General features: G+C 50.9%; 2 protein-coding genes and 3 non-coding genes across 6 annotated transcripts; all 5 read right to left on the bottom strand.

Moving 5' to 3' along the window:
- Nucleotides 1-83: 83 nt before the first annotated feature.
- Nucleotides 84-13289, bottom strand: PABPC4 (poly(A) binding protein cytoplasmic 4). 2 transcript variants are annotated; one of them, XM_085081016.1, is made up of 16 exons: nucleotides 13169-13289; nucleotides 12381-12923; nucleotides 7045-7238; nucleotides 6514-6629; nucleotides 5921-6060; nucleotides 5661-5755; nucleotides 4924-5061; nucleotides 4253-4348; nucleotides 3526-3798; nucleotides 3186-3273; nucleotides 2850-2966; nucleotides 2203-2330; nucleotides 1557-1650; nucleotides 1322-1452; nucleotides 1139-1238; nucleotides 84-436 (listed from the first exon to the last, which is right to left on the bottom strand). In XM_085081016.1, exons 2-15 carry the CDS (start codon nucleotides 12571-12573, stop codon nucleotides 1152-1154), a joined length of 1890 nt encoding a protein of 629 aa, XP_084937142.1. In that variant the 5' UTR covers nucleotides 12574-12923; nucleotides 13169-13289; the 3' UTR covers nucleotides 84-436; nucleotides 1139-1151. The 2 variants fall into 2 exon arrangements, with proteins under 2 accessions (XP_084937142.1, XP_084937143.1); XM_085081017.1 differs by having other exon boundaries at nucleotides 1179-1238.
- On the bottom strand, nucleotides 2595-2727 carry LOC146427751 (small nucleolar RNA SNORA55). The gene has a single exon (XR_014856350.1). It is a non-coding gene; the product is annotated as a small nucleolar RNA SNORA55 (small nucleolar RNA).
- Nucleotides 3883-4010, bottom strand: LOC146427750 (small nucleolar RNA SNORA55). The gene has a single exon (XR_014856349.1). It is a non-coding gene; the product is annotated as a small nucleolar RNA SNORA55 (small nucleolar RNA).
- LOC146427749 (small nucleolar RNA SNORA55) lies at nucleotides 4497-4632 on the bottom strand. Its single transcript, XR_014856351.1, has one exon. It is a non-coding gene; the product is annotated as a small nucleolar RNA SNORA55 (small nucleolar RNA).
- Nucleotides 13290-16801: 3512 nt separating the features above from the next.
- Nucleotides 16802-25424, bottom strand: HEYL (hes related family bHLH transcription factor with YRPW motif like). The gene is made up of 5 exons (XM_085081105.1): nucleotides 25137-25424; nucleotides 21678-21744; nucleotides 21193-21276; nucleotides 20662-20743; nucleotides 16802-19320 (listed from the first exon to the last, which is right to left on the bottom strand). The coding sequence occupies exons 1-5, from the start codon at nucleotides 25214-25216 to the stop codon at nucleotides 18653-18655; spliced, it is 981 nt and encodes a 326-aa protein (XP_084937231.1). The 5' UTR covers nucleotides 25217-25424; the 3' UTR covers nucleotides 16802-18652.
- Nucleotides 25425-25674: the final 250 nt, after the last annotated feature.

The following is a 25674-nucleotide window of genomic DNA, read 5'->3' as shown; positions in this document are numbered from 1 at the left end:
GCACCTGATAATTGCCCATCAGTTTAATTTCACAAAGCCACACCACCTTTATTTATCTGAGAGAGAAATGATGGCAAACACAGTGCAAGTTTATTCCTTTATTGATAAATGTTTCCCAAACTTTCCAAACTGGATTGTTCAATTAAACACAAACTCACAAAAATACTTCCAGCCTAAAATCCTCAACGTCCTCTTTAGAAGACACAAGGGGCTGCTCTGTTCTGGCAAAGGAAAAGCTTGCAAACCCCCATATTTCTGGTTTTGGAAACCTCGAGCTTCAGAGTTGGCTTTTTAAATAAGATCTTTTAAGATTAATTTACAAAATGCAATATAACTATGTGATATGATGCACGGCCTTGAGATCTGCAGGACAGTGAAGAATCTTCAAACATCTTGAGCTGATGTCTAGGAAGGGACTATTTGGCTTCTTTGTATCCTAGAGGAAAAAGGGGAGACAAGTTATTCACACATGGCATCCCTGCTCCAGGCTTGGGAATATTCCAGAATTCCAAGCCATAGGGATTCCAGTATAATTTATAATATAGAAATAATAAATAGTAATTTGGAAGGTACAGAGAAACTGTTCACAGTTGTCAGATGATCAGAAATTGTTAAACTCAAATTCTTTACTAGATCAGCCAGTGAAAATAAGAATCCTCATCATTCTTCACCAGCTTGAGTTGTGACAACTGATCACAAACAGACCCATCCAGTGAAACATTTCCAACATTTAATACATCCTGAAGGCAGATGGTTTCCAGGATAAGGAATGGGCATTAAGAGCCTGTTTAGCCTCAGAATCACCAGAGCTCCTTGTGTCTATTTCCCAGATTAGCAGCTCCACAAGGCTCATCCCCCCATGTATTGGTCCTTCCTTGGCATGTCAGCTGCCAGGAACGCTTCAGGGATTTCAACAACATCATTCTGATGTTTATTTAAGGGATCTGAAGAATATTCCTTGAGTTCTACATAAGGATTCTGCTGGGAGAAACTCCCTTGGGAGCTTTTTGTTGTTTAAGAGTGAACTAAAAATCAGACAAGTGCTGGACACAAACCCACGTGATTTTTTCACTAACAATTGTGTTTTAATGACTGATTCTGGAAGTTTCTACCTGAAGCTGAGGACTCAGACACTCACCAGTCATCCTGGTTCAAGAGGTAGCAGCAACCACACCCACTTTCTGGGCAGCTTCTTTCTTGGCTTGGTGAGCCTGCAGCACTGCCACAGCCTCCTCTACCTGGAGAAACAAATCCAGGTAGTCCTTTTTCCTTCTCAGAGCTCCCCAGAGCCCTCCCAGAAAAAAGGAACAGACCAGCTTACCTTGGAGCGAAGGGATTCTGGAGATTCCAGCATGTGCAGCAGCTCTGAGTTGTCAATCTCTAGCAGCATTCCTGTGATCTTCCCCGCCAGGCTGGGGTGCATAGCTTGGATCAGAGGGAACAAACGTTCTCCTGAGGGGAAAAAAAGAGTTCAGACAGGTGAGTTTTGATTCAAAAGTCAGCTTTGAAACATGAGGGGATGGAAAATGATCGGTGAGCACTGGGGTTTTACTCACCCAGCATCTGTTTCTGCTCCTGAGGAGGGGCAGCAGCCAGCATGGAGGCTGTCAGTGGCTCCTGGCCCTGCACATGCACTGCAGGCTGAGGTGCCTAAAAAGGGCAGACATGAGGGTTATGAAATAGGGATGAGGCTGATTGCTTCATATGTAGTCAATATTAAGATGTTCCCTCCTAAAACACAATCTTTGTCAATGCTACAGAACACTTCAGGTTCAGAAAAGGGCAGCTGAGGTGCCCTTGGTTCACAAACACACCCAAATCCTGAGCTCAAAACCCTGGGAAGTCACACAGGGGCACTGTGAATATTTTACAAAAACTGGATCAAACACTGAGATGTTGAGGAAGACAGGTGTGGATGTTGCTGTTTTTTTCAATGATACCCCAGTGAGAACTTGGGAAAAAGGAGAAATACTTAAATGGTTGCAAAAAAAAAAGTCACAAAGAACCAAGAAAAATATCCTTTAGTCCAGAGTACAAGATGGATAAAACAACCAGGGTGCCCCCTGGCAAAGGCACAACTGCCAGGTTTTGAAATTCCAAATCAGGACTGTCTGGGTCATAAAAGCAGCTTGAAATTTCTATAAAAATACTTGAGTTGCACGTGAAACTGCAGGGACTTCCCAGCCCAGCCCTGAGAGGTACCTGCAGAGGTTGGACACCTGGGTGAGGGCTGCGGACACTCGAGGCATATTTGTAAGGAGGGACAGCCCTGGGAGCAGGAGCAGCTACAGGAGCACGAGGAGCCAAATTCTGGGCTGCTGTGCCAACACCTGCAAAGGAAGGAGAACACAGTGACAAACACCTGCAGCAACATGCAAACCAGTTGGGATTTAGTTCTGAATTCAAACTATGCTCTGCATGGTGGCACTTGTTTAGAAACCGTTCTCCAAAGTGTAGCTGGCTGCTTGAGGAAGGGGCTGCTCTCCCTAGAACCAATCCATAGATGCCACACCTTGTGGGTTTTTTAGCTCCTCACTGGAATAAAATGAATTTGGATGCTCTCCTGTGAATCTTAAGCTAGAGAGCTTTTTGAGTGGTGCTGCAGAGGTGTAGAGATGAGTCCCAAACCAGTGGAACAGAACCCATCTGGATTTCCACTGCAGTGCTGTGGCACCAAGAGCCCCCAGACCTGCACTGCACAGCGAGGAACAGGACAGACACAGGTGCTAGCTCTGCTCTCTGCAGACATCCCACGTCCAACAACCCTCTTCAGAAGTGGAAATCAAGTCTCCACAGCATCCTCCTCCCTCCCAGAGAAGGGGAAAAGCCCATAAGAGAGCCCTTCTTACCAACTCTCTGGGCAGCAGCAGGCAGGCCCCGGGAGGCTGGGGCGTTGGCAGGAGCCAGGTGGCGCAGGGCTGGCCGAGGCCCCGACTGGCGCATGGCGTTGGGCATTCCCTGGAAACCTGAAGGATGGAATGAGGGGAAATCCTCAAAACTGGCAAGTCAGGACAGTAGTGAGCTACAGGGTTGTGCATGGGAAGAATGAGAGAATCACAGAAGGGACCCACAAGGATCAGAGTCCAACTTCTGGCCCTGCACAGGACCATCCCCACAGAGGAAAAACATTAATTTTTTAAGCCACAAAAGGGTTACACAACCAAAACAGCCTCTAGCACTCTCACCTTGAGGTCTTCCTCCTTGCTGCCAGCGTGGGTTGGGTCTCATCTGTGTCATTTGGTTGGGTGCATAGTAAGTGGGTCTGCTCTGAGCCTGCAGGAAGATCAGATAAGCTCAGAGGCAACATCCAAGTGCATCACAAACATTGTTTACACCGTGTTTTGGCACTCGTTGCCAGGACTCAACACTCAAGTCAGATTAAGAGAACAGGCAGCTGGCAAGTCACAGAATTAACTCCACTGGCTGCACCCCTCATTAGGAGTTGTTTGCTTACAGGCACAAGAAAGGCTCAAGGAGATTAATGCAGCTGAAGCAAGACAGGTTAAAAACCCCAGAGCAGCTCACCTGGGGCACAGCAGGCATGAAATATCCCCCAGCAGCAGGCTGGAACTGGTTGATGATGGTGTTGGCAGGCAAGGCCCTCATGCCAGCGATGCGCTGCATGTACTGGTTGGTGAGGTGGGCTTTCCTCTCCTCCTTCCTCTGGGCCAGTGCCACATAGAGGGGCTTGGAGCCCACAATGCGCCCGTTCATCTCTGTCACAGCCTTCGTGGCTTCCTCTGGAGAGGAAAAGCAGACAAAGCCAAACCCTTTGCTCCGTCCGTCTTCCAGCATGACCTGCAGTAAAGATCAATTGCCAATGGAGTACCAAGTACAACTCAAAAATCTGTGGGTTTTTTAATTTTAGGTAGGTAGGACGTAGCTTGTTGCAGAGGTGTAGAGCCAGGTTCTCATGGAGAGGCACCTGTCTGGATTTGCTCTGCGTTGCTGTCAGCACCATGTGTCCCCAGGCCCACACTGCACAGTAAGGAATGGGAAAGATTTGGTGCAGTTCTAAATGCACAGAGGAAAGTGCCATTTCATGCTTATCACCTCAAACAAGCATGTTTGCCACTTCCTCCCTCCCCTTTTGGTAAGGGAATGAAGTTTTCAGTAAAATCCTGCTATTTGCTAGCCTGGATGTTTTCAGAATCACAGTAAGACAGGTTAAGAACAGCCCTTTAACCCCATGTCAGACAAAAGTTCCTTCATTAGATTTTAAAATCCAAATAACCCCCAAACCCCACAATACCTTAGCACTTGTTATTGACCCAAAAGGTGAGAACTCCTTCCTCAGTTTTTCATCATCTATAGTGTCATCTAGGTTTTTAATGTAGAGGTTAACACCCTGGAAGGGAGAGAACAGTATGACATTCATAATGTTAAAGAAAATCTTAAGCACATCAACTGTTACCCATCTGCCAGGGCTGTAATTTATCTGAAAACTCTTAATTTAGCATCATGTTCCTTCCACACCACCCAGAGCTGAAGGTGATAAATGTTGCAAAGGCGTAGAGACAAGTCCCACTGCGATGAAAGGGAGCTTGTCTGGATTTCCTCTGCCTTCCTGTGGCATCATCACATGTCCCCAGTCCAGCACTGCACCTCAGCAAGTGGGGGAGTTTCAGATGCCACCCCTGACACGACCCAGTTCTGCCATAAATCACAGACAGCAGTGCAGAGTTGTGCTGTCTCTTCCCATCCCTCCAGGGATCCCCACTGGAAAGTCATGGAGACTTCATGCCTGTTTTCTCACGTCCTCCTGAACACTTTCACTGCCAAGATTAAGCCCCCTTTGCCACCAAATATCAGAGACACTTTATGTTTTAACCCAGGATGTCCCACAGGACAATGACTATTTTAGCCATTCCTTCAACAGAGCAGAAATGGTGCTTAAATTGAGAAAAGGAACAGATTATTCACCTGGTACCGGCTGAGTCTCTCCTGTTTTAGCTGTTCAAACCTCCTTTTCAGCTCTGCCTGGCGCTCAGCCTTCTTCTGTGCTCTGCCCACAAACAGCATTTTCCCATTGATATCCTTCCCGTTCATTTCTTCCACTGCCTGCACAGAGGGTTCAAGAGGAAACTCTCAGCTGCTGCAGCAAGACAGCCCCTGATCCTGTGAGAACAGGACTGCCCCAAGCTGACGTTGTGTCCCTGCCTGTCGGTCAATAAATCAAAGTTTGCACATTACCTTTGCACTGTTTCTGTTAACAACAGGCTCGTTAAAGACAAGCTGAAGTTATCAGGACAGATCGAGCTGACACACCACGGAGTGCTGAACTAACTTGGAAATCTATCCCCACCCTTTCTTGTAATTGAAACTACATTTTAACAGGCATTCTGCTTAGAAAAGACCATATTTAAGCAATGTTCTCATTCTAGGTGCCCTCCTCCTCCTCAAGCCCTGCACTGTAGTATTTCTTCAGCAATTAACATTCTTGATTATACCACTGCACTCTGTGTGGATCTAGGAAACTGGAGGAATGCCAAGTTACCCTTGAATGTCAAGCTATCAAGGTGCAAAAGGTTTCCAAGTTCCCACATCCAGAAGAGGTCATGCTTGAGGCAGAATTTTCTTCCATTTCAGAAACAGGCTCCCAAGATAAACCAAGTTTTTCTTCTCTGAAGTTACCCAAGCAACGTAAAAGTTGGTCCTACCTTGTTGGCCTCTTCATGCTTTTCAAAGCTTACAAAGCCAAAGCCTTTGGATTTTCCAGTGGGGTCTGTCATCACTTTAACACTCAGAGTTTTACCTGTTACCAAGGGACAGGGTTAGTAAAATATCAAAGGTATTTTAAGATTATTAAACTCCATATAACAGCCTCAGAGTGACCCAGGTAGAGACTACACAGTAGCAGCACTCAAACTACCACATTTCATGAAATTCACAGCCTCAATCAAAATATTTCTGTATTTACCATATTTGCCAAAGAGCTCCTTTAGTCTTTCATCATCCATGTCATCCCCAAAGTTTTTAATATAGACATTGGTGAATTCCTTTGCCTTGGCTCCCAACTCAGCCTCCCTCTCTTTACGAGACTTGAATCTCCCAACGAATCTGTAAGATAAAAAAACATGAAAACCCCAATAAACAGATCAGTTTCAAGAGCGAAAAAACAATGTGTGACTTGCGGCGAGGCAAAAATAATGAGTGTGTAGTAGGAGCTGGGAATGGGGACAAGAAAGGGTGACAGCAGAGGACGACAAACAGGCCACAGAGCAACCAGAAAAATCACCTGTGCTGTGGCTGGCCAAGGTTGCCCACCCAGCTCCAGTGGCGAGCAGACAGAACCCACCCCAGCCCGGTGGCAAATCAAGGCTCGGTCAGGGAAACCCACCGGTCCTGGAATGGAGGGGTAGCAGGCCATGGCTTGGGCAGGGTCACTCACCAGCCCTGGAGTGGAGAGGTAGCAGGCCAAGGCTTGGGCCAGGAGAACCTTGTGTGTCCCTGTTAATACCGAGATGCATCCCGGAGCATGTGAGCGCTGCTGCTGCCGGCTGTGACACTCACACTTTGCGGTCGTTGAGCAGCATGCCGTTCATCTTCTCGATGGCCCTATCTGCAGCATCCTGGGTCTCAAAGTGCACAAAGGCGTAGCCCTTAGAGCCATTCTCATCACACACCACCTGCAGGAGAGGGGTGAAGGTGAGGTGTCAGTGTCCCTCCTCTGTCATGGGTCAGCAGGTGACAATATGGTACTGCCAAGGGTCAGCACAAGGCAGACACCATTTGTCTGTCAGATTCCTGCACTTGATGACCAAATCTGATGTAATTCCAGCAATCCCTGAGCTTTTGGTCAACTGTGCCTTTCAGAGATTCTGTTGTAACATCAAGGCCACACAATTGATCCCTATATGTACCATTTGTTTAAAGAGGTGGACTTGATGATTGCTGTGAGTTCCTTCCAGCTCAGAATATTCTGTGATTCTGCTCCTCACATGGGGGAAACACTTCACAAGAACTGTTCCTTTCACTTCCTGCACTCAACTGTCTGATCACATCCCCACCCTGCCAGAACTGGACAAAGTAACCACATCTCACCTTGCAGGATAAAATGTTTCCGAACGCAGAGAATGTGTCATAAAGTGCCTTGTTATCAATGGATTTGTCCAGGTTCTTGATGAAGACATTCCCAACTCCTGATTTCCTCAGGGAAGGGTCCCTCTGGGACCACATGATGCGAATGGGTTTTCCTTTAATCACATCAAAATTCATGGTATCGAGAGCTCGCTCAGCTGCAAGAGAAGCCAAGAACAGATTTCCCTAGTTGGTTAAAAAATAAAGGTTCCCTGTGGGAGGGTGATCCTTTTATCTGAATTTTACTCAGCTCAGGGAGACATTTGGGCTATTATCAGAGGTAACCAATGACTTTTAATTCAATGTTTCAAAGGAGGTCTTTGCAGCACAGTCACTAATTATATAAAAGGTTCCATGGAATTTAAATTGACATTGTAGCAATATCTTAACCACCACAGCAAAATGAATATCAAAATGCCTGGGGTTTATTAGCTGTGTTCTGAATTATTATAAAGGTAAATTGCTCCACCCAAAGAAGGAAAGGAGAAACAGGAAACCCTGGTTTCAAAAAAAAAAAATTAAGTAACAAAAGTGACTGTGTGGCTGTTTTGCTTTTCATGCAGCTCCCATCTCCCCATCCTCATTTCTATTCAGAGAGAAGGATCATCTCCCTGTCAGGTCAGGGAAAATGTGCACGAACACATGGCTGGCTGTGAGGACATGAGTCAGCCTCCACAGAACTTCTGTGGCCAAAAAATTATTCCCCAAGTTGCTCAAGCTGAACACGACAAGAGAGCTGAGAAAATTCTGGGGGAAAAAAATTCCATATACCCAATCTGATTAACAGGGGAAGTGTTTATGCAAACTCTCAAACCCCAGCACTGTCATTCTGACCTGCACTGAAACCCCCCTCCATGAGGCTATTTCTGCTGCCTGCTGGTGTATTAAAAGGATCATTACGTACACACATCAGGATCTTGTTCATAAAATTGAGATGCTTGCACTGTTCTGTGCCAGAAAACACTCCCAGCATGGAGTGAGCAGAGAAGAAAGAAAGACTGTTAATTCCCAGCATGGAGCAGGCAAAGAGATGGAAAGAAATGCATTAAAATCAAGGAAAATTAACAGGGCAGAACACAAATTTTCTGTATTTGTTTGGCTCAGTTCTCCCAGGCCACCTTCACCCTGTGGTATTTGCTGATTAGATTTCAGGAGGAGAAAATTCAAGAAAAAGGCCAATCTGAACACCTTTCACGTGACTTGGCTCATACAGCCTGAGTAACTACTCAGCACATCCCAAAGCTACCTGTAGCAATTCCAGTGGAATATTGCCTACAAAACCCTGCACTCCCAGCCCACAATGCCAGCTTCTCAGAAAGTTTCTCAGGAATTTTCACGTGCTTTGAAATGTTTTTTTGTCCCTGTTGCTTTTTAAATTGAAGTGGGACCATCACCGTTTTCCCCAGTCCTCCACAGAGAAATCCAGTTGGAAACAAGCTCTACTTGAAAAAAAATACAATTTAAGGACTCCAACAGCTCTGTTTAGACAAAAGTATTAAATGCAATTAACTGCCAGCTAAAATGATTCCTCAGCTGCTGCTCCAAACCCATGCAAGCCAGGCTGTTCCTGCAGTCCTTTCCTAGCAGGCAGCTCAGCAAGTGCAGCTTGTCAAATTTGGCAGTGTTTATTTATAGCAGGTGGAGGTCCTGCACAAGCATGTGCTGGCAAGGGGACAAACTGGGTGGTTTTGCTGCACCATTTGCAGCAGGAAAAGGTTCCTGTGGAAGGGGACAAGCAGATGAAGCAGGGCTGTGCAAGCAGGGGGAGCTGGGGAAGCTCCACAGCCACCACCACCCAGATCCAGCCCAGTTAGGAAGTTACTCCCAGTTCTTCCAGCTCCCTAAGCAGATACTATTGCACTGCTCTTTCAACAGGTTGCTACTGTTCCACTCTATTATTACACCCTGCTTGAAATTCGCTCAGATACTCCTTGTGAGCAGTGAAAGCCCTACATGGGTTCCCTGGGGGATGTGTGCCGTTCCCACAGGTGGAAATGCAATCCCACTACAGCAGGACCTCAGAAAACCTGTAGGATCTGCAAGAGTTCTGTGAATGACTCACAGCAAGCACATCTGATTCATTTCCTTAATCTGAGCAAACACCTTCTCGTTTTCTTCTATTTAAACCACAAAGCTCCAGCCATTTCAGTTCCTGTAGCTGTTTCTCTCCCACTGGTTCCTGTCATCCTTCCAACAGACTCAACTGCAGCTCATGTAGAACATTAAACACACTCACAGCCCCTTTCAGGCTTTTCTTTCCATTCCCTTTCCATGGCATTCTGGACAGGGAAAGCACCTGAACACTCACTGCAGTTTGCCTCAGGCTCAGAGTAATTCCCTCAGAGGCTCCCTGATGCAGAGCTAACACAATGCTGGAATTAGTGGCTGTGGTTGAGCAGCATGAAGACAGATAACCAACCACACACACCAAGATTTTGCCCAGGAAAAACTCCACACAGGAGTTTATTTCCAAAGACAGCTGCTCCACAAACCTCAGGGCTCTCACTTGGTCACTGAGCAAAAAACTCCTGACAAGGAAAGCACACAGTGAAAATTTAACCATTTTTTTATCTAAAGAGGGGGTTTAATTCCTCAATAACTGAGGTTACAATAAAATGCTGCTGCAATGAGGCAGGAACTAACTGTTCCCTTTTAACTTCACACCTGTATTTGCTTTACACAGCTCTTCCTTTACACTGTCTTCAAGGAAGAAAACAAACAAGTTTATCTCTACTCTTCTGCAGGAACACTTATCTATTCCCAGCTCTGGGATCCTCCTTAGCTTGCGAAACATTCTGGTTTTCCTACACTTTCAGAACCTCTTATCTCTGCAGCCAAACTAAAGTTTCTCTGCTTCATTACCTGAGTTATCATTTCATGACTGTGAGCGTTTGGAATTAAATTGCATGAGAAACACACGAAAAGAGAAATTCAGCTTTCCTTTCAAATGAAATGAGTTTGTTTTCTTTCCCTTCTTCGCAGTCAGAAAGAATAAATATTAACAACCACAGCTGAGCCTGAAGTAGCCAGAACTTTGAAGTGTTTCCTCACCCTGCCTATCACAGGATGACAGGCTCAGTGTTCAGCATTCCCTGGTTACTACAGCAAGGAACTGCAATCAAAAACAGCAGAGCTCATTCTCCCTAAAAATAACCTCTCTGCAGCAGACTACTGCCAGTTAGACAATGCCTGTCCAGCATCACTCCAGTGGCTTAAAAAATAAGAAAAACACAAGCTTTGACCCAGTTTGGACACAGGAACCCTGGAAGTGCAGGATGTGACAGTGTGAGCTCCTCGTGACCCTGAAATGGGGAAGAGTTCTGCCTGCTTGATTTGCTCTGTGGACACAGGGACAGAGTCCTACTCACCACACACACACAAAAAGTTAAAACATTGCTTTCTTCACATTTGCAAAGCACTCACCCTTCCACAAAAGGTGCCAAGGAGGTGCAAACTATCGTTTATCAACCCGTTTAACACCTACTATCACTTCAAACATACAATGTGTCCACAAGAAGTTCGCAGAGCACAAAGCTTCCTGATTACTGTAAATGGTACTTCGGTAGCACCTAACTCTCAGCCATAAATCCAACCACATTCCTACAGTGCTCCCCTCAGCTTTTCACAGATCTAGTGGAATGAAGCCCAAAGGCATTTCTGATAATGCATTCCTGGAAGAAAACACTGATCCCTCCTCCTCCTCCTCTCAGGAAGCCTCATGCAGGCAGTGCTGTATAACTGCCACCTTGAAAACACTCCAGATGTCTGCATTTTACAACAAAAATTATATTCTTCGTAGTCAGCTTTGTTTTGGAAAGACCACAACCCTCTTCCAAATTATCTGTTCATGTCCTGCTGCATGGAGTACATCAGCTGTTGTTTTTTTTAGTTTATGCAGGGGAACACACGCTGCAGTTTGACAGGAGAAACTCAGAAATTCAGATCTCTCCAGGAGGGCAAGAGGAGTTTGACTGTTTCTCAGTCCTGATGTTCACTCAGTGATTAGGTTTAAACCACTTGACCTTCTAAGACCTACCAGTAACAAGACACCACCTACTCGGTCCAAGTATCCCTTCAAGTCCAGGAGCTTCCTAAAATGTCTGCTGCCTCCCCAGCAGCCCAGAATGGTGCAACCTCCCCCTAAATTCCTGCCTATTTATTGCCATAAAAGATTACCCAGGAATATATTGGGAAGGCCCCCGTTTGTATGAGGTGCAGAATGTTTCTGCTAAAGCACGTGGGAGAGGACACTGAATGAGGAATTATGCAGTGGGTGCAAGTCAGCTTTTAATCAGCACGACAAGAGAAAGGATCAAAAGTGTTTCATCAGAGAAATCCAAGGAAAGGGAATCAGAAGGAGCTCTGCCCTGGGAGAGGATGGAAGCTCTGCAAAAATGTGAAGCAGGAAAAACCTACTACAGTCTACAGGAAAGTCTACTTGTTGCTGAAGTCTGTGCTGCTGTAAACTGATTCCAAATTCAAGGGGAAAGCTCCCTCTCCTCTCTACTTGGGTGCCTCTATCATGCACAGATGCTGTCAAACACAGAGCAATAAACCTGCAGCAGTCAGCAGGCAAAGCCCTGAAAACTGGGGCAGAAAACGCTGACCCATTTTCCTTCCAGAAAAGACGTGCTCCAAAATGACCTCTCCTGTCCCACCTTTCATGTGCTGCTTCAGCTCTGCAACACCTGGCTTTGAGCAGGAAACAAAGTGTGAGAATAAGAGAGTCTGGCAAGAGCAAAGCAGTGTGGCTCCTGCATGTCACTCAGCCTAGTTTCCGTGCATTGAATAATGAATTTTCTTCCACTTTAAAGCGAGCACGCCACTTCCCAAACTGGGAGGCACATCCAGCTGCTTGCACAAACACAGCAGATGTTGAATTTATTAAACTGGGAGTGTGTGGGGCAGCCACAGGAGCAGTCACTTCAGTGAGCATTCAACCAGAGCTGATTGCTCTGAACTTTCTCTGCTAGGACTGGCTGCACATACAGCCAGTCCCAAACAGCCCTGAAAGGAAGGGAAACACAGCAGGGATTCATTTATTACGTGAGGAACAAACACAGATCTCCAAAATTTGGTATCAGTGAGAGAAACAGGCCTGTCTAAAAGAGATGTTACCAAGATGTGCGTTTGCAGAACACTTTGTAGACATCAAGCAGCAAAAAACATTCCAGCTGCAAACACTGGAAAGGGGCGACTTACCCAACAACACTGGCATAGGCAGCTGCATGGCAACACGTGAGTTAGCGGGGAAAATGAAGGGGAAAAAAGCCACGCAGGTCGTTTCAATTGTCACTCACCATCTGCTGGCTGCTGGAAGTTGACGTAGGCGTAGCCCAGGGAGCGGCGAGTGATCATATCCCTGCAGACCCGAATGGACAGCACGGGGCCAGCCGGGCTGAACTTCTCGTAGAGCATGGCCTCGGTGATATCGGGGTGCAGATCCCCCACGTACAGCGAGGCCATGGGGTAACTGCTGGCCGCCGTGTTCATCTTCCCCTCAACCGCTGGGGTTTCTTGTCACGCTGCTTATATATATTAATCTTGGGGGAACACTCCAATTCTTAATTAAAAGCTAAGCTGTGGCCTGTAGAAGCCTGGGGCAGGGGGGCTGGTGGGAGGTGGGCAGGAAAACAGAGCAGCAGAGAGGGTTGTGCAAGCTTCAAAATCAGCAAAAACACCCCGAAGTTAAGCCTCCTTGGAGAGTAGCGATCGGACACGACGCCGAAATTCATACGCCGGCTCCCGAGCCCTTTTCCTGGGAGCTCTGAGGCAAAAACCTCCCAAAATCCACGTCTCGGGTTCTTTGCTTTGATTCTGCAGAGCGGCGGCCCGTTGGTTTTCTGAGGAAACAAAAAAACACAAATAACAACAAAGCTCTAACACGCGTTAATCTAACTACTCCTTTTCAAATTAGCTCGGCCAGCCAGCCTAAAGGCATTATAAATAAACCAAGCGGCTGCGGCGGCCTGAGGGCGGGCGGGCAGCACGGAGCGGCCGCGTTCGCCCCGCGCTCCCCAGAGCCCTCCCCGCCCCGCAGCGCCGGCCCGGGGCAGGGCTAGCAGCACCGATCCCGACCCCGACTCACTCGGTGCGGGCAGAGCGGGCGGAGCGGCGCTGGTTTCGGGCGGCGGCGGCGGGCGGCCCTTTATAGCCGCCGCGGCGGCGCGAGTGGGCCGCGGTGCCGCCGAGAGGAGGCGGCCGGGCCCGGCAGGGAGAGCCCCGCGCAGCCCGCAGCGCCCCCCGGCGGGCGGGAGGACTCCACCCGCCTCCCGCCATTTCGGGGCCTCCACAGAGCGGCCCGCGTTGGGAATTATTAAAGTTGACAATGTTGCTTCACTAGTTAGCTTGTAGTTGTTTTGGTGAATTGTAAGCGGTGCCCGCTTGCCCTCAGGATAATAAAGGCGAGGAGCTGCTGGAGGGGATGCAGTGAAAGCCACAAAGGGTCTGGAGCATTGGGCCCGGTCAGTCTGGAGAGGGGAAGGCTGAGAGAAAATCCCATCAATCCATAAAATATCCCAAAGAGGTGTCCGAGAACCACTCTGCTCAGTGATGCCCAGTGAGGAGCAATGTCCACAAGTTTTACCTCAGCATTTAGACAGATTTAGGGACCAACAATCCCCTGTGGGCAGCTGGCAGAGATGGATCCACAGCAGCACCCCACAGAAGGGTTTTAGGGTTGTTTTCCCTCCCACCCCATCCTCCGTGTGCAGATGTGCCTTGGTACAGATCAGTCCCACCATAAACCACCAGAAATCCAGGGAAACCTCTTGGGGAAAGTGAGGCCATGGGGCTGGGACTGGGAAAAGGAGCAGGAATGCACCAGGAGAGCAAACAATTCCTCTGGGATCGTTTTTCTCCCTGCTCTGGTTTTGGAGGTGTCGCTGGCAGCGGGATGAGGAGCAGCAGGAGCTGGAGCTGTTCCCACAACCTCCGCCTCTTCAGAGCAGAATTTTTCCTCAAATAAGCACAAGTTCCCCTGCCAGCTCCCACCATGGGCTGCCCTGGAGGAGGACCAAGGGTCCTGATGTCTCCCCATGGAAGGGAACTGTCAGTCCCTCTTCCCAGGGTGAGGCTTGAACAATTCCAAATGCAGGAGGATGGGAGAGGGATTGACCCCCTGTGCTGCTGTCCTGTGGATTCACACTCACGAGATCAGCTCCAGGGAGAGCCGTAATTATCTATTTCCAGCATCTTCAGCAGAGCGTGAGGACATGGCAGTGCAGGATTCACTGATTCATCAGTGACCTTCAGGCTCCGTGGATGTGCTGTTAAGGGGGACTAAGATAGTCTGTAGAGGCTGGTGATCTGGGCATTGTGACATTTTAATCCTACATTAAATTGCCTTTAATTTGCTTTAAAAGTGGGATATTATCATGAAGATGTGATATGGTACTTACCCCTTCCTTACATATAATCATGAGTAGCAGAATAATCAAGAGTAGCAGAATAAAGGTAAAAACAGCAAAGCAAATTGTAACGATTCGCAATATTTTCTGTCATGAAAAGCACAAATGGCACAAAAATCATCCTCCTTCTGGTCTCATCATTCTCCCAGCAGCTGATGGTGCTGGGAGGCTGAGCTGGTGGGATCACGCCTGCCACTGTTCTGTGCTTGGTCCTTCACAGCTGGCACCTCCTCCGCTGGGAAACCATGGAGTGACACAGGCATCTTGCTGTGAAAGCCTTCAGCTCCTGCTTTGACAGCTCAAGTCAAAACACAGCGCGGCTCAAAGAACGTGTTTCCACATAAAACGCCCTTTGGCTGCAGCAGCCGCTGTGGCTATGCTGCAAATGGCTTTGATTTGAAACATATTTAGTGACATTTGTGTTCCCTCCCGGGGGACTCGGTGCAGACAGCCACAGTCCTGTGTCCTGCTTGATCCTTTTTGCTCCTGGCATGGACTGATAGGCTGGGGGTACAAAATTGCCCCAGGGACCCCACTGCTCTCAGTGCCCTCAACACAGAGTGCAGCTGCTGCTGGTGGCCAGAGATACCTGAGATCCTCCCAGGACCTTCAGCAGCTCCTGGAGCAAAGGTGACATCTGTTAATGTCTTTATCTTGCCGATCTATCCCCATCCATGGTGCTGGTGGGTGACACATCCATCATCCAGAGGCTTCCCAAACTGCTCTGCCACCGCGTCTCTGAGGTGTGCCTCGGTCACTGGTGGTCACCATAAAAGATCACCCAATTCTCAGCCCAGATGGCAGGCTTTCAACCAAATGCTGCCCCTGGTTTAGGATTTCTCCTCCTCGGCTTTGGGATTTCACCGGCAGATGGCAGGGCGGGATTGCTCCACGAGCAGAAAGGAGGGAGAACATTTCACCCAGGGCAGGCGACAGCAGAACTGAGATAAGCAGCGTTTTTCATGCGGGGGGAATTTGGGAGAGCAGGACTCGCTCCTGGAGCACCTGCTGCACAGCAGATCTCCCACAGCCTGGGAGTGTCCCTGTCCCCTCCGAGCAGTGGGGAAGGCTCGTTCATCAGGACCCTGTTTTGTTCCAGCTTTGTGCCACCGAGCAGCCCAACCCACGCCTTCCCACAGGATTTTTTGCCTGTAGAACGAGGATGAAGGCAGTGCGCGGAGAGCTCGGGGATTTCCCCTGCAGGGTAGATCAAAAGTCGCCAGGATGTATTAGAGGAGCCGTTTAGGCTAAAGAAAACCCTGGGAAAAAAAACAAAATGAAGCTGCAGTGCCGAGCTACTGCTCTATAATCACCGCCTTGCTGTGGGGAGAAAACCCCACGGGCCTGAACCGATGCCCTTCCACCCGCCCCGGCTCCCGTTTGATCCGCGGAGATCAGGAAGTGTTTTTTTTCCACTGTCTCTGTTTTGTTTTACCACTGTAGCCCGCGGGGCCGGTTTGTGTGCCTGCCTCCCACGGAGGGGAATTTGGTTCCTCTCTCCGGCCGAGGCCACACTGAGCTCCCACCGCCGCCTCCAGCCGGGTCAGGGCAGCCCAGGCACCAGCGGGACGACCCATCATCAATGGCCCTATTATTGCTCTTGAAGTTTCTCCCCGCTTCCAGACGGATGCTGCATTACTCCATCGCAGCTGCAGTTGCTCCCTTCCAGCAATTCCCCACACAGCACTTAAGGAAGGGATTTATGGGCGGTTTTGAAAGGCATTTTGCAGCGAGAAGGAGTTATGGGAAAGGAAGTTGAATTCCCACCATTCCCCAGAAAATTCTCCCAAGCATCTTTCAGAGAGGGATCATTTACTGGTCCTTTCCTCAAAACAGAGACAGGCTCTCAGCTGTGGCTCTTTGTTTAGTCCAAAGCGTTTCCCGACAGCGAGATGCCGCAGAGGTTATTCTGGTCCTGGCTGCAAAGGGTCAGCAGAGCAAGGCGAGCCCTCAGTGTCTGGCTGGGAGGCTCTGCTGGACCCCATCTGTTCCCTGACATTTTTGTAGACCCTAAATGAAATTATTTCTTCTCGAGTGATGGATTGTTGCCGATCTCAGGGCAAGCCTTGGTGCCTGCCTGGCTGATTTTGACTCATTTTGCAAAGTTAAAAGTCTTGGGGCCAGACTCATCAAGAGCTATAAAACAATCAGAGGGGATGTCACCTTTACAAACTGCATCTCACCTTTTTTTGAAGCTTTTCAGCAATCAAAACCTGCCACAAAACCACTCACCTTCACAGGTCCCTTCCCCGATCCAGGCGGGCTGGATGAGCAGATCAGATTCACTTCAACACTTACATTTCACAACCGGGACAGGGGTTTGAAAGACTTTATTTGACACCTTTGCTGATGTCACAGCTCGTGAATCTAAGAGCACTGCACAGTGTAAAGTGAGCTCTAGTGCACGAACCAGCCGCAGGGACAGCCGCGAGGACCTCCCTCCTGTGATTTTATTAAAAGGGAATATGCTGTTCCTTGCTGATTCTGGCACTTGAGGACAAGGGTGAGAAGCAGCAGAGGCATTTCTGTGTGTTAAGTGTGATGACTTCCATCAAAACAACTGGGAGGGACTCCCTTTCCAAACAATGGCAGAGACACACATTGACATGCACACGGCAGATAGCATCTGCAGGAAGGAAAACAACAGCTCATCCACACAGCCCAACCGGCTGCACCTCTGACCTGAGGCATGGGAAGAGCTTCTCCCATTCAAAAGAGATCTTCTCCCTCTTTTTTACCTTTCTCTGCGCTGACCTTTTGTCTCTTTCCATGTCACAGTGCTGCAGGGGTGGGGAGGGGTGGGCATGCAGCAGGGTCCGGGATATTCTGCAGGTGTATCCCAGCCAGTCAAGGCACAAATGCGGGGAGCAGGGGCTGCTCAGGTGAGGGGGAGCACTGGGACACCCTGCCCTGCCACCTTGGGACGTGGCACAGGAGCAGGGTGGCTTGAAAGCTTCAAGTTTCTGCTCTTTGTGCCCGAAGAAGAGAGGAGGGGAGGCCAGCTGGAGGAGCAGAGGCAAATCTGCTGTGTCAGTCATCTAGGGGCACACAGGGCACGGCAGGGAGAGATCTCAGGACTCAGGACAAGTGCAGTGACACCTCAGAGGGTTTTGGTCCCTGCCCAGGGAGAGGGGTGAGAGGTGTGAGACCCAAACATGGTGCTGGGGAAAGAAAACAGAGACATTGTGGGGGGAGAAGGTGAGGGAATCTGGGCTCGGGGAGAACGAGGGAGGCACTTCAAATTCAAGCTGCTCCAACCCATTTTCCCCCTTTGCAGTCACGGCTGTTCAGCAGGGGGTGGAGGATAGACAGCTCCAGCTGGGAGACTGGCAGAGGGAAAAGCATTTTCTTCTCACTTTGGCCTCCCTTTGAAATCCTCTGTCTCACCTCTTCACACCTCCGTGCGGGGCAAGGGGGTTTGTGCTGGGAATTCAGCACGAATTCCCAGTTTGTGCTGGGAATTCAGCACGGGCCCTGCAGCCACGGCAGGATTTCAGCCGGGCTGTGGGAACCAGCCCTGCTAAGCCTCTGCCTCACTCCACCTTAAGGGCACGCAAGTGGGAAAAGCTGGTAATGCGGAGAGGAAAGCACGGGGATTAGCAGGCAGCCAGTTCTATTCGGGAGCTGGAGGGGCTGGAGCCTGCCTTGTGGGTGCCAGCAGTGCTGGGCACGGGGCGTGAGCTGTGTCCATCCCACCACACCAAAATTAGGTGCTGCAGCTGGGGGGACGAGTCGCAGGGAATCAGCACGAGCGAGTCTGGCTGGCAGCTCCGAGTCCCCAGGGAAATGAGACAGTATTTCGAGGCTGGCTGTTTTCCAAAGGAGAGCAGTGCTGGGTTCTGCAGAGGGGTTTGCTGGAGGAGGAACGGGGCTCGGATCTGTATTTCCCCTCCCTCGTAGCCAGAAGGGTCTGGAGCACAGCCTCGTCCAGACAAGGGCATGGAATTGGATGTGATTTACGTTCTCAGGCATCACGAGGGAGAGGATGTGTGATGGTGAGGCGAGGAGGGCGCTGCAAGGAGGGAGGGGAGAGCAGAGAGAATTTTCTCTATGGATCCTTGGCTTCTGCAAAGCAGGAAAGATGCCTTTTTCAACCGAGTCTGTCCTCAGCCCTGTGGGCGGTGAGTGCTGAAGAACTCCTGTCTCCGGAGGGGAAGGCAGGGTCAGAAAGCCCCGATTTCAGTCGCCCAGGAGCGGCAGATCCTGGATGTCCCAACCCTGATCCCGGGTCCCTGCGCGGCAGCGCCCAAGATGGGAGGAGCCGCGTAAGCTGGCGGCACAGGGATGCCGGCAGAGGCCGGGGAGAAGAGGAATGTCGCGATTTGGCTGCTCTTGGATGAACCCTCTCTCAGTGCTCCCGCCGGCGATGGCATCCTGGGCACGGCCGGCACGGCTGTGGATGAGCCAGCACCCCGGGCCCTGCGGCTGGAGGAACCCATCCTGCTGGCCAGGAAGCTCCGGCGGGACGGCAGCATCTCGCCGGGGACACGGCGGAGCGGGGCTGGCCTCACGGCGGGGCTCGGGTAAGCCAGGGAAGATGCAGTCAAAACAAGCGGAGCGGGAGCAGCATCCCTCCTGGGGATCTGCACAGGGCCGGCGGCGCCGTGCAGGAAGGACCACGGCCAGGTGTGGATGGGCAGCAGGGAGGTGGCCACGGGCGAAGGCTCCATTTCCGCCACGTAATTATTGAGGTGGGAGAGGAGTCGCAGCCGGATGGGGTCGGCGGCGTTCTGGCCCTCAAGGATGCCCAAGTACCTGACAACCTCGGTGAGACACTCGCGGAATCCGATGCTCCTGTAGTCCACCGCCAGAGCCCGCGCATCCAGGAAGCCTGCAGGGAGAGGACAGGGGTGACAGTCAGGCCCTGCAGAGCTCAGGAATGCGCTGGGATTTCACTACCCTCTCTAAGGCACTGTGTATTTCACTTGAGGCACTTTGCTGCCGTGTGATAGTCCTGAAGCAGGCAGCCAAGTGGGTGTCCCAAGGGAGTGGACGTTTGCATGTGTGACAGTGGCATCTGCAGTTATCTCAGCAGGATAAACCTGCCGGGGTCAGGGAGCCTCTCACTCCATGTGAAATTAGTGAGAGGTTGTATTAGCTGTGCTAGGGAAGGAAGGATTTTTTCCTCTTGGAATTCTATCAGTTATCTGGGCTAGATGGGCACTGGGATTGCTCTCTGCAAACGGGTCGTTCCAATGTCCTATTCCAACCAGGACAGCTTTTCCTCAACACAGCTTTCCTCTGCCTGGCTCCCAAAATTCACACTCCCTTTAAACCAATGGCGCAGGGCAGTGGCAGAACCAAAACAGCTGGGCCGGGAAAGCTCAGAGCCACACAAATCATCAACTTACGGCTGATTTTTAGGCTTCTGCTCCCAACTCGCAGCTTCATGAGACCATAAGCAATAAAGCAGAGAATGTCACAGCACAGTGAAGCGCTGGACCACTGTGCTTGACGGGGTCTCTCGTGACAATACGGCCCTTTGTTGCAGTGCAGTCAAACTGAATATCTAAACAAATGTTCCAGACCAAGTTACAGCCCTGAACCAAAGCCTGGATGCCAGCAATGTCCCCAGCAAGCCAAAACTGGGTGGTAAGCAAGCCAGAGGCTTCTTTACTGGAGCTGTGATCTCCATCCTGTTAACTGGAACAGGACAGAGGGTCTGTGCTGAGGTCTCAGTACAAATAAGACCTTTGTTGAATTTTGCACAGGGCTCCCTCTCTCTTCTTATAACAACCAAGAGACACACATACAAAAAAAAAAAAAAAAAGAACAGAAAGGGGGGAAAAAAAGCCTTGTTTATTTGCAGAGTCCTCATGCAGAATTCAGCCTCCGCAGGAAATGTATCCCAGGGAGGAGGTAAAGAGTTTAATATGGTTTTTCTGGAAGCAGGCTCCATTTCTGAGCGGGAATAAATGAGTCTCTGGCTGAACAGCTTTCAGCAGGGGGTGTGACACCAACAGAGCCATCCCTGTGGGGCTGGGAGGACTCACCATCCCATGTATCCCAGTCCCCCAAATGGATGCATGGGATGCTGACCCATATGTAGGAAAATGTCCACCTGCCCTCCCTCAAGAGATATTTCCCTTGGGAAGCAGGCAGGGCTGGCTGGAATTTTTTTGCCAGGTTTCTACCTTCACCTCACCCATGTGCTCATAAGAGCAATTCTTACCTGTTCCTCCTGTGGCGTGAAGCATTTTTAAGTGATCCACTGTCATTTGTAGGATTTCTGCCTTCTCCAGCTTGGAAGACCCCTGTGTTGGGAGCAAAAAGGAAAAGCCATTCATCATTTTATGGTTCAGGGCTTTGTGCCTCTCAGGAGTCAGGGTCTGACCAATGATTTCCTCCCTGAAACCTCCCTGAAGCCCAGGAGTGCTCAGAGCAGCACAGGGCATCCACCAGGGCTCTGTTTTTTACATCAAGTGAGCAGAAAATATCTCCTTCCCAATGCAAATTGAAAAATCCTTATTTCTGTGCTTCCTCATATCTGCAAAACCCTCCCTAGATTGAATTTATCCTCCCCAGGGCTCCTGAATATTTGCTAATATCATTTTCACCACCCCATTTCCACCACCTACTTACTCCCTGGAGTGAGGGTGATAAGAAAGGCACAGCTCCGCTCCTGACTTTCTCATTTTGAGGGCTGCACCCCAAACCCCACAGCCCTCACGGGAAGGCATCAGGGGATCCCACAAACACACACCTGCTTCTCGAAGGCCGTGGGCACCAGGCGCCGCAGCTCCGACAGGCTGCTGTTGATGCGGTCACGGCGCCGCTTCTCGATGATCTGTGGGGGATTTCCAAGTGGAAAGAAGGAAATCACAGTCATTGACAGGTTTTTCATTTAGATCTCGTGGATCTAAAGCCCTCCAGGTTGAGTGATGTGCTGTGAAAGGGTCGTGTGTGTGAATGTTTGGGGTGCAGAAGTTGAGCGGAGAAACGTGAACCGGTGTGATAACCCCAGGTGAAACTGCTCTCATCTTTTCTGTCAGATTTGAGGTCAAACCTCTGCAAAAAATTGGCTTTGGGGAGAGTTCTGCGGGGGATGGAGGAGGAGAAGTGTAAAGGTGATTTTGCACTGTGTCCTAACTGCGCCACCAGCCCCCCAGTGCACACAGGGGGACATCCCTGGCAGGGCCAGCCTGACCAGGTGACACAGCCACCCTGGTCACCATAAAGGACACTCACCCCTCTCCTCTTCTTCCTGGCTTGGATCTGAGATGTCGTAGTGGGAGACACCGACCTGGAAACTTGGCTGGAAAGGAAGCAGAGGAGATAATTTCTAGCACTGGCTGGAGAACAACCTCTGTTCCACATATGTTCTACACACATTTGCCATCTGCAGTTTCCTCTCCCCACCCCAAAAAAAAAAATCTTCTGTGGTTCCTATCTCATTTTTACCCACAACACAGAGCTCAGGAATTGGAGATGGGGAGCCAAGAAGAGCCAAGCAGAGACTTGAATCCCACTCTCTCCCCTCTGAGAATGTCCCACCAGCCTGGGACAGATTTCTGCACCAAACTGTCCCAGACGCAATTCTCTGATCCCAACCTGTGGTGCCATCTCCACAGGGCTGGAAAAGCAGTGATCCAAGCTCTGGAGTCATGGCCTTTCCTCCTCCATGTGTGAACCTCCTGTCTCTCGTGTCTGAGCCTGCCCTGTCTGCAGGGTTTGCATCTCAGAGCTGCGATAGCAGGAGGGATCTGAGCTCCAGGGATCTGAGCTCCCACCCAGGGAGGCCTGGCAGCTCCTCAGGGCGAGGCCAGCAGAGGCACTGATGTGGTTTCTCAGGGCTTCCCGGAGAGTCGCTTCCCAAACCACAATTTTTGGGGTGGGCTGGGATGTTCTGAATGCATGGACACCCCTGAACCATTCAGGGAGGGCAGGGAGGACACCTGGCAGGAGGTGACAGAGCACAGACCCTGCCTGCTGGCTCACAGCTCTGCTCAGGGGACGAGAGACACCGTGGGGACAGGCTGAGGAAAAGGGCCCCACGAACCACCCTGTGCCCTGCAGGCTAAAAACACCAAAGGTCAGCACTAGACATGCCCAGGGAGGCAAAGTTCAACCCTTAGGTCCCCACGGAGGTGAAGTATCCATAACGATGGATAACCGGGCGTGAGAAACTCCCTGGAGCAAGACCCCGTGGCTGCAGGGGGGACATGAGGCTGGCTGGGTCCCCTCCTGCCTCCCCCAGCAGGGTTTGTCCCTCTGGAGAGTGGGACTGGCTCAGGGCTGTTTGTGCCTTACGAAACTGGGAGCAGGGATGTGAACACACATCCCTCTGCAATCCCGGCCAGCCCAGCGTGCCGGAGGGACCAGAGCTCAGAGAGACACCCAAATCTGGAAAGGGGCACTTGGGTTCACCCCGATCCAACTGTTTTTCAGTGTGATGAAGCATTTTAATAGGAATCTATTAAGGATTTTCCTGCACAGACAGTGCTGTCTGCAGCGAGCTGAAAACGAGACCCAACTCAGCCTATTAAAAATAGGCCCAAGCGAGGTGCTTTCAGAAGTGGTTTTACACAATAACACGTTCTTCTACTGCCTGCTCCTCTCATCTCCATGCAGGTCCCCTATTTGAATGTCTGCTGGGTGGGCTCTCTCTGGGCAGAGGTGCTGGCTGGCTCCACAAGTACCAACATGCATCTCCAGCGCACACAGAATGAGAGGTTTTGATGTGAAAATGGGCTCTGCACGGACAGCAGGGTGTTACAGGTGCTGAGATCTCCTGGCAGAGCAGGAATGTGGAGTATGGAATGATTCAAGGAGAAACAGTGAATTTTGGGACTCTGCTCTTTGTGAGCTGCAGCTCCAGATGTGGATATCAAGCCCCATCTCAGTGCAAAAACGGATTTTAAAAATACGTCTGGCGGATCTGAACCACGTAAAAAATAATGGGAGTATATTTTGCAGCGATTAAAATCCCTGCATTGCTCTTTGCTTGGTTTTATCATTCACAGCACGGCTTTGGCTGTGAACTGAGCAGATCTTGCACTTCTGCAGTGACCCCGGAGCCTAAACTTGCTCCACGAACTGATCCAAGCCTCACACCCGGCGTGACTCATCCCCTCTCTGCAGGGAAACTGGTTTGCCCAAACCACTCAACCGATGGGTAATGGGCTGGGAGCCCCAGCCAGGCAGCCTCTCTCCGCTCTAATCACTCCTCCTCACTCCCCACCTGGAAGTGTTTGATTTCTCAGGATCCACCAGCAGCCCATGCAGGATGGCATTACTTGAGGTGTAACCTCAGCAGGGCAGGAACAGCTTTTTTGGCCACAGATTTGTGTGGCATGAGGAGCAGCATCCACCTATACAAATATCACCAGATCACAGCCAGCCTGGTTCTACCTGCTGCCTCGAGAAGACAAACACATCAGCAGCACCAGAGAGAGATTAGAAGGTCGTCATTGCTGGTCATTGAAATAAAATATTGTGACAACTCCAATATTTTATTCCTCGGGGTACTATGGGCTCAGTGTGCAGCACTGATGTGAAAAGGTGGAATATATTTCACCTGCAGCAGGAAAGTAGCTTAAATATTGATGCACTTGGAAACTGCATAAGGGCTCAGGGAATTTCTGCAGGACATTTTGTGTCAGACGTGCCCGACTCTGCTGCGACTCTATCAGAAGCAGATTCATGAATTCAGTCCCATGAGAACCTGAGCTTGGCTCCAGCCAGGCAATTTCTCCACTCAGGAATACCAAAGAGCAAAAGGGAATGAATTAATCCAAGGCCTCGCTGGACGAGGAGGGAGGGAGGGAGACACTTGGCTACCGAAACCAGAGTTCAAAAGCAGCTGATTTTTGGACGGGAACAAATAACTGAGCCTTTCCTTCATCCCCTGCGCCGTCTGCACCCTCGGAGCCTGGGAGGGCTGAGCCAGCCTGGGAACCCGCGGCGCTGGGGATGCCCTTTGCAGAAGCCCCAGGGCATCGCCTGGGGAACTACACAGGTCCTGTCCTCACCAACAGCAAAACCTCAGAGCTGAAAGTGCAGCTCGGCAGCGATGGGACAGACCCTGGAACAGGGCAGCCCTTCCCTGCTCCCTCCTAACGCATCGCAGCCCAGCTGGTGCGTTACGAATGCATCAGCCCAGCAGCAGCCTTTTTCTCATTAAAAACCTCCTGGTTTCTTGCTCATCCCCTGGGAGCTCTCGGGATGTTTGGGAACTCAGGGGTGTCAGGCAGCTGCTGGGTGCCTCTGCTCGGGGGGTGCTGCCCCATTTCGGGGGGCAGGGATCTGCCAGCAAACGGGCTCCTGCTGCTCTTCTCCCCCCGGGCAGGGCACGGCTTGAATTCACGGGCATTCTCCTCTTGAAGCTCCTAACACAGCTTTTACACTTGTATGGCCAATTCGGTTTCCTTGCGGGGTCAGTCCCGTGGCCAGCACCAGCCCATGCCACCACTATGGGGTCATCCTGGGGGTGCCCCGCAGGACCAGTCCGATCCCAAAGGATTAAGCTAGGTGTGAGGGATTCCCGGTGTGCCGGTGGCGGCTCCGGTGCCCTCCCGTGTCGTGTCCCGGTGTGCCGGTGGCGGCCCCGGTGCCCTCCCGTGCCCTGCCCCGACAGGCACCGAGCGCTGCCACCCCGTGCGCGGCGCCGCGACCCCAAAAGCCCGCGTGGGACGGAGTTGCCCTCACCTGTACTCCTCCTCCCGGCCCACGTCGATGGTGCCGTCAGACTCCGTGTCGGACGAGCTCTCCTCGCACAGCCGCTTCATCCTGTGAGAAGCCGGTGGGCTCGGCGAGGTTGCCCCACGCGTGGCCCCGGTGGCCGCCGCCGTCCTTGCCCGCCGTGCTCGGGGCAGTGCCGTCCCTGCCCGGGCTCCGCCGCTCCGGCCCCGCACGGCTCCTCCCCTGCCCGCTCTGCCTCTCCCACCCCCGGCTCTCGCTCCCTGGCTCCCTCCCGGCACGTCCCCACCTCCCGGGTAATGGGTTAATGAGCCACCATCTCCCGGGAGTGACGGATTACGCGGCCGCGCCGGCGCTCCCCGGTTCCCAGGGCCCCCCGCGCCCCCCCGCCTCCTCCCGCTCGCTGGTCGAAATCCCAAGTCTTCCTGTAAAAGGAACAGTCTGTGTGAACCGTCTCATGTCCCCCCCTCCCGCCCGCGGCCCCCCTTCCACCCGCCGCACATTGGCCTCAGCCCCAGTTTAAAGGGACCAGTGACCTCACTGGCAA

This window comes from Lichenostomus cassidix, chromosome 23, assembly GCF_008360975.1.
Source record: "Lichenostomus cassidix isolate B80296 chromosome 23, HeHo_3.0, whole genome shotgun sequence".
Taxonomy (NCBI): Eukaryota; Metazoa; Chordata; class Aves; order Passeriformes; family Meliphagidae; genus Lichenostomus; species Lichenostomus cassidix.
Note: the sequence above shows the minus strand (reverse complement) of the source record. Positions and strands in the feature narration are given on the sequence as shown.

Excerpts from the sequence above, each read along its gene's own strand:
- PABPC4 (XM_085081017.1), bottom strand. The coding sequence starts at position 12,573 with ATGAACACGGCGGCCAGCAGTTACCCCATGGCCTCGCTGTACGTGGGG. Across the intron at positions 6,630-7,044 it reads GAAACATTTTATCCTGCAAG|GTGGTGTGTGATGAGAATGG; the intron begins GTGAGATGTGGT and ends CCTCTCCTGCAG. Across the intron at positions 2,967-3,185 it reads GCAAGGAGGAAGACCTCAAG|GTTTCCAGGGAATGCCCAAC; the intron begins GTGAGAGTGCTA and ends TCCATCCTTCAG.
- HEYL (XM_085081105.1), bottom strand. The coding sequence starts at position 25,216 with ATGAAGCGGCTGTGCGAGGAGAGCTCGTCCGACACGGAGTCTGACGGC. Across the intron at positions 21,745-25,136 it reads GGCCGGGAGGAGGAGTACAG|CCAAGTTTCCAGGTCGGTGT; the intron begins GTGAGGGCAACT and ends CTTCCTTTCCAG. Across the intron at positions 20,744-21,192 it reads CCACGGCCTTCGAGAAGCAG|GGGTCTTCCAAGCTGGAGAA; the intron begins GTGTGTGTTTGT and ends CTCCCAACACAG.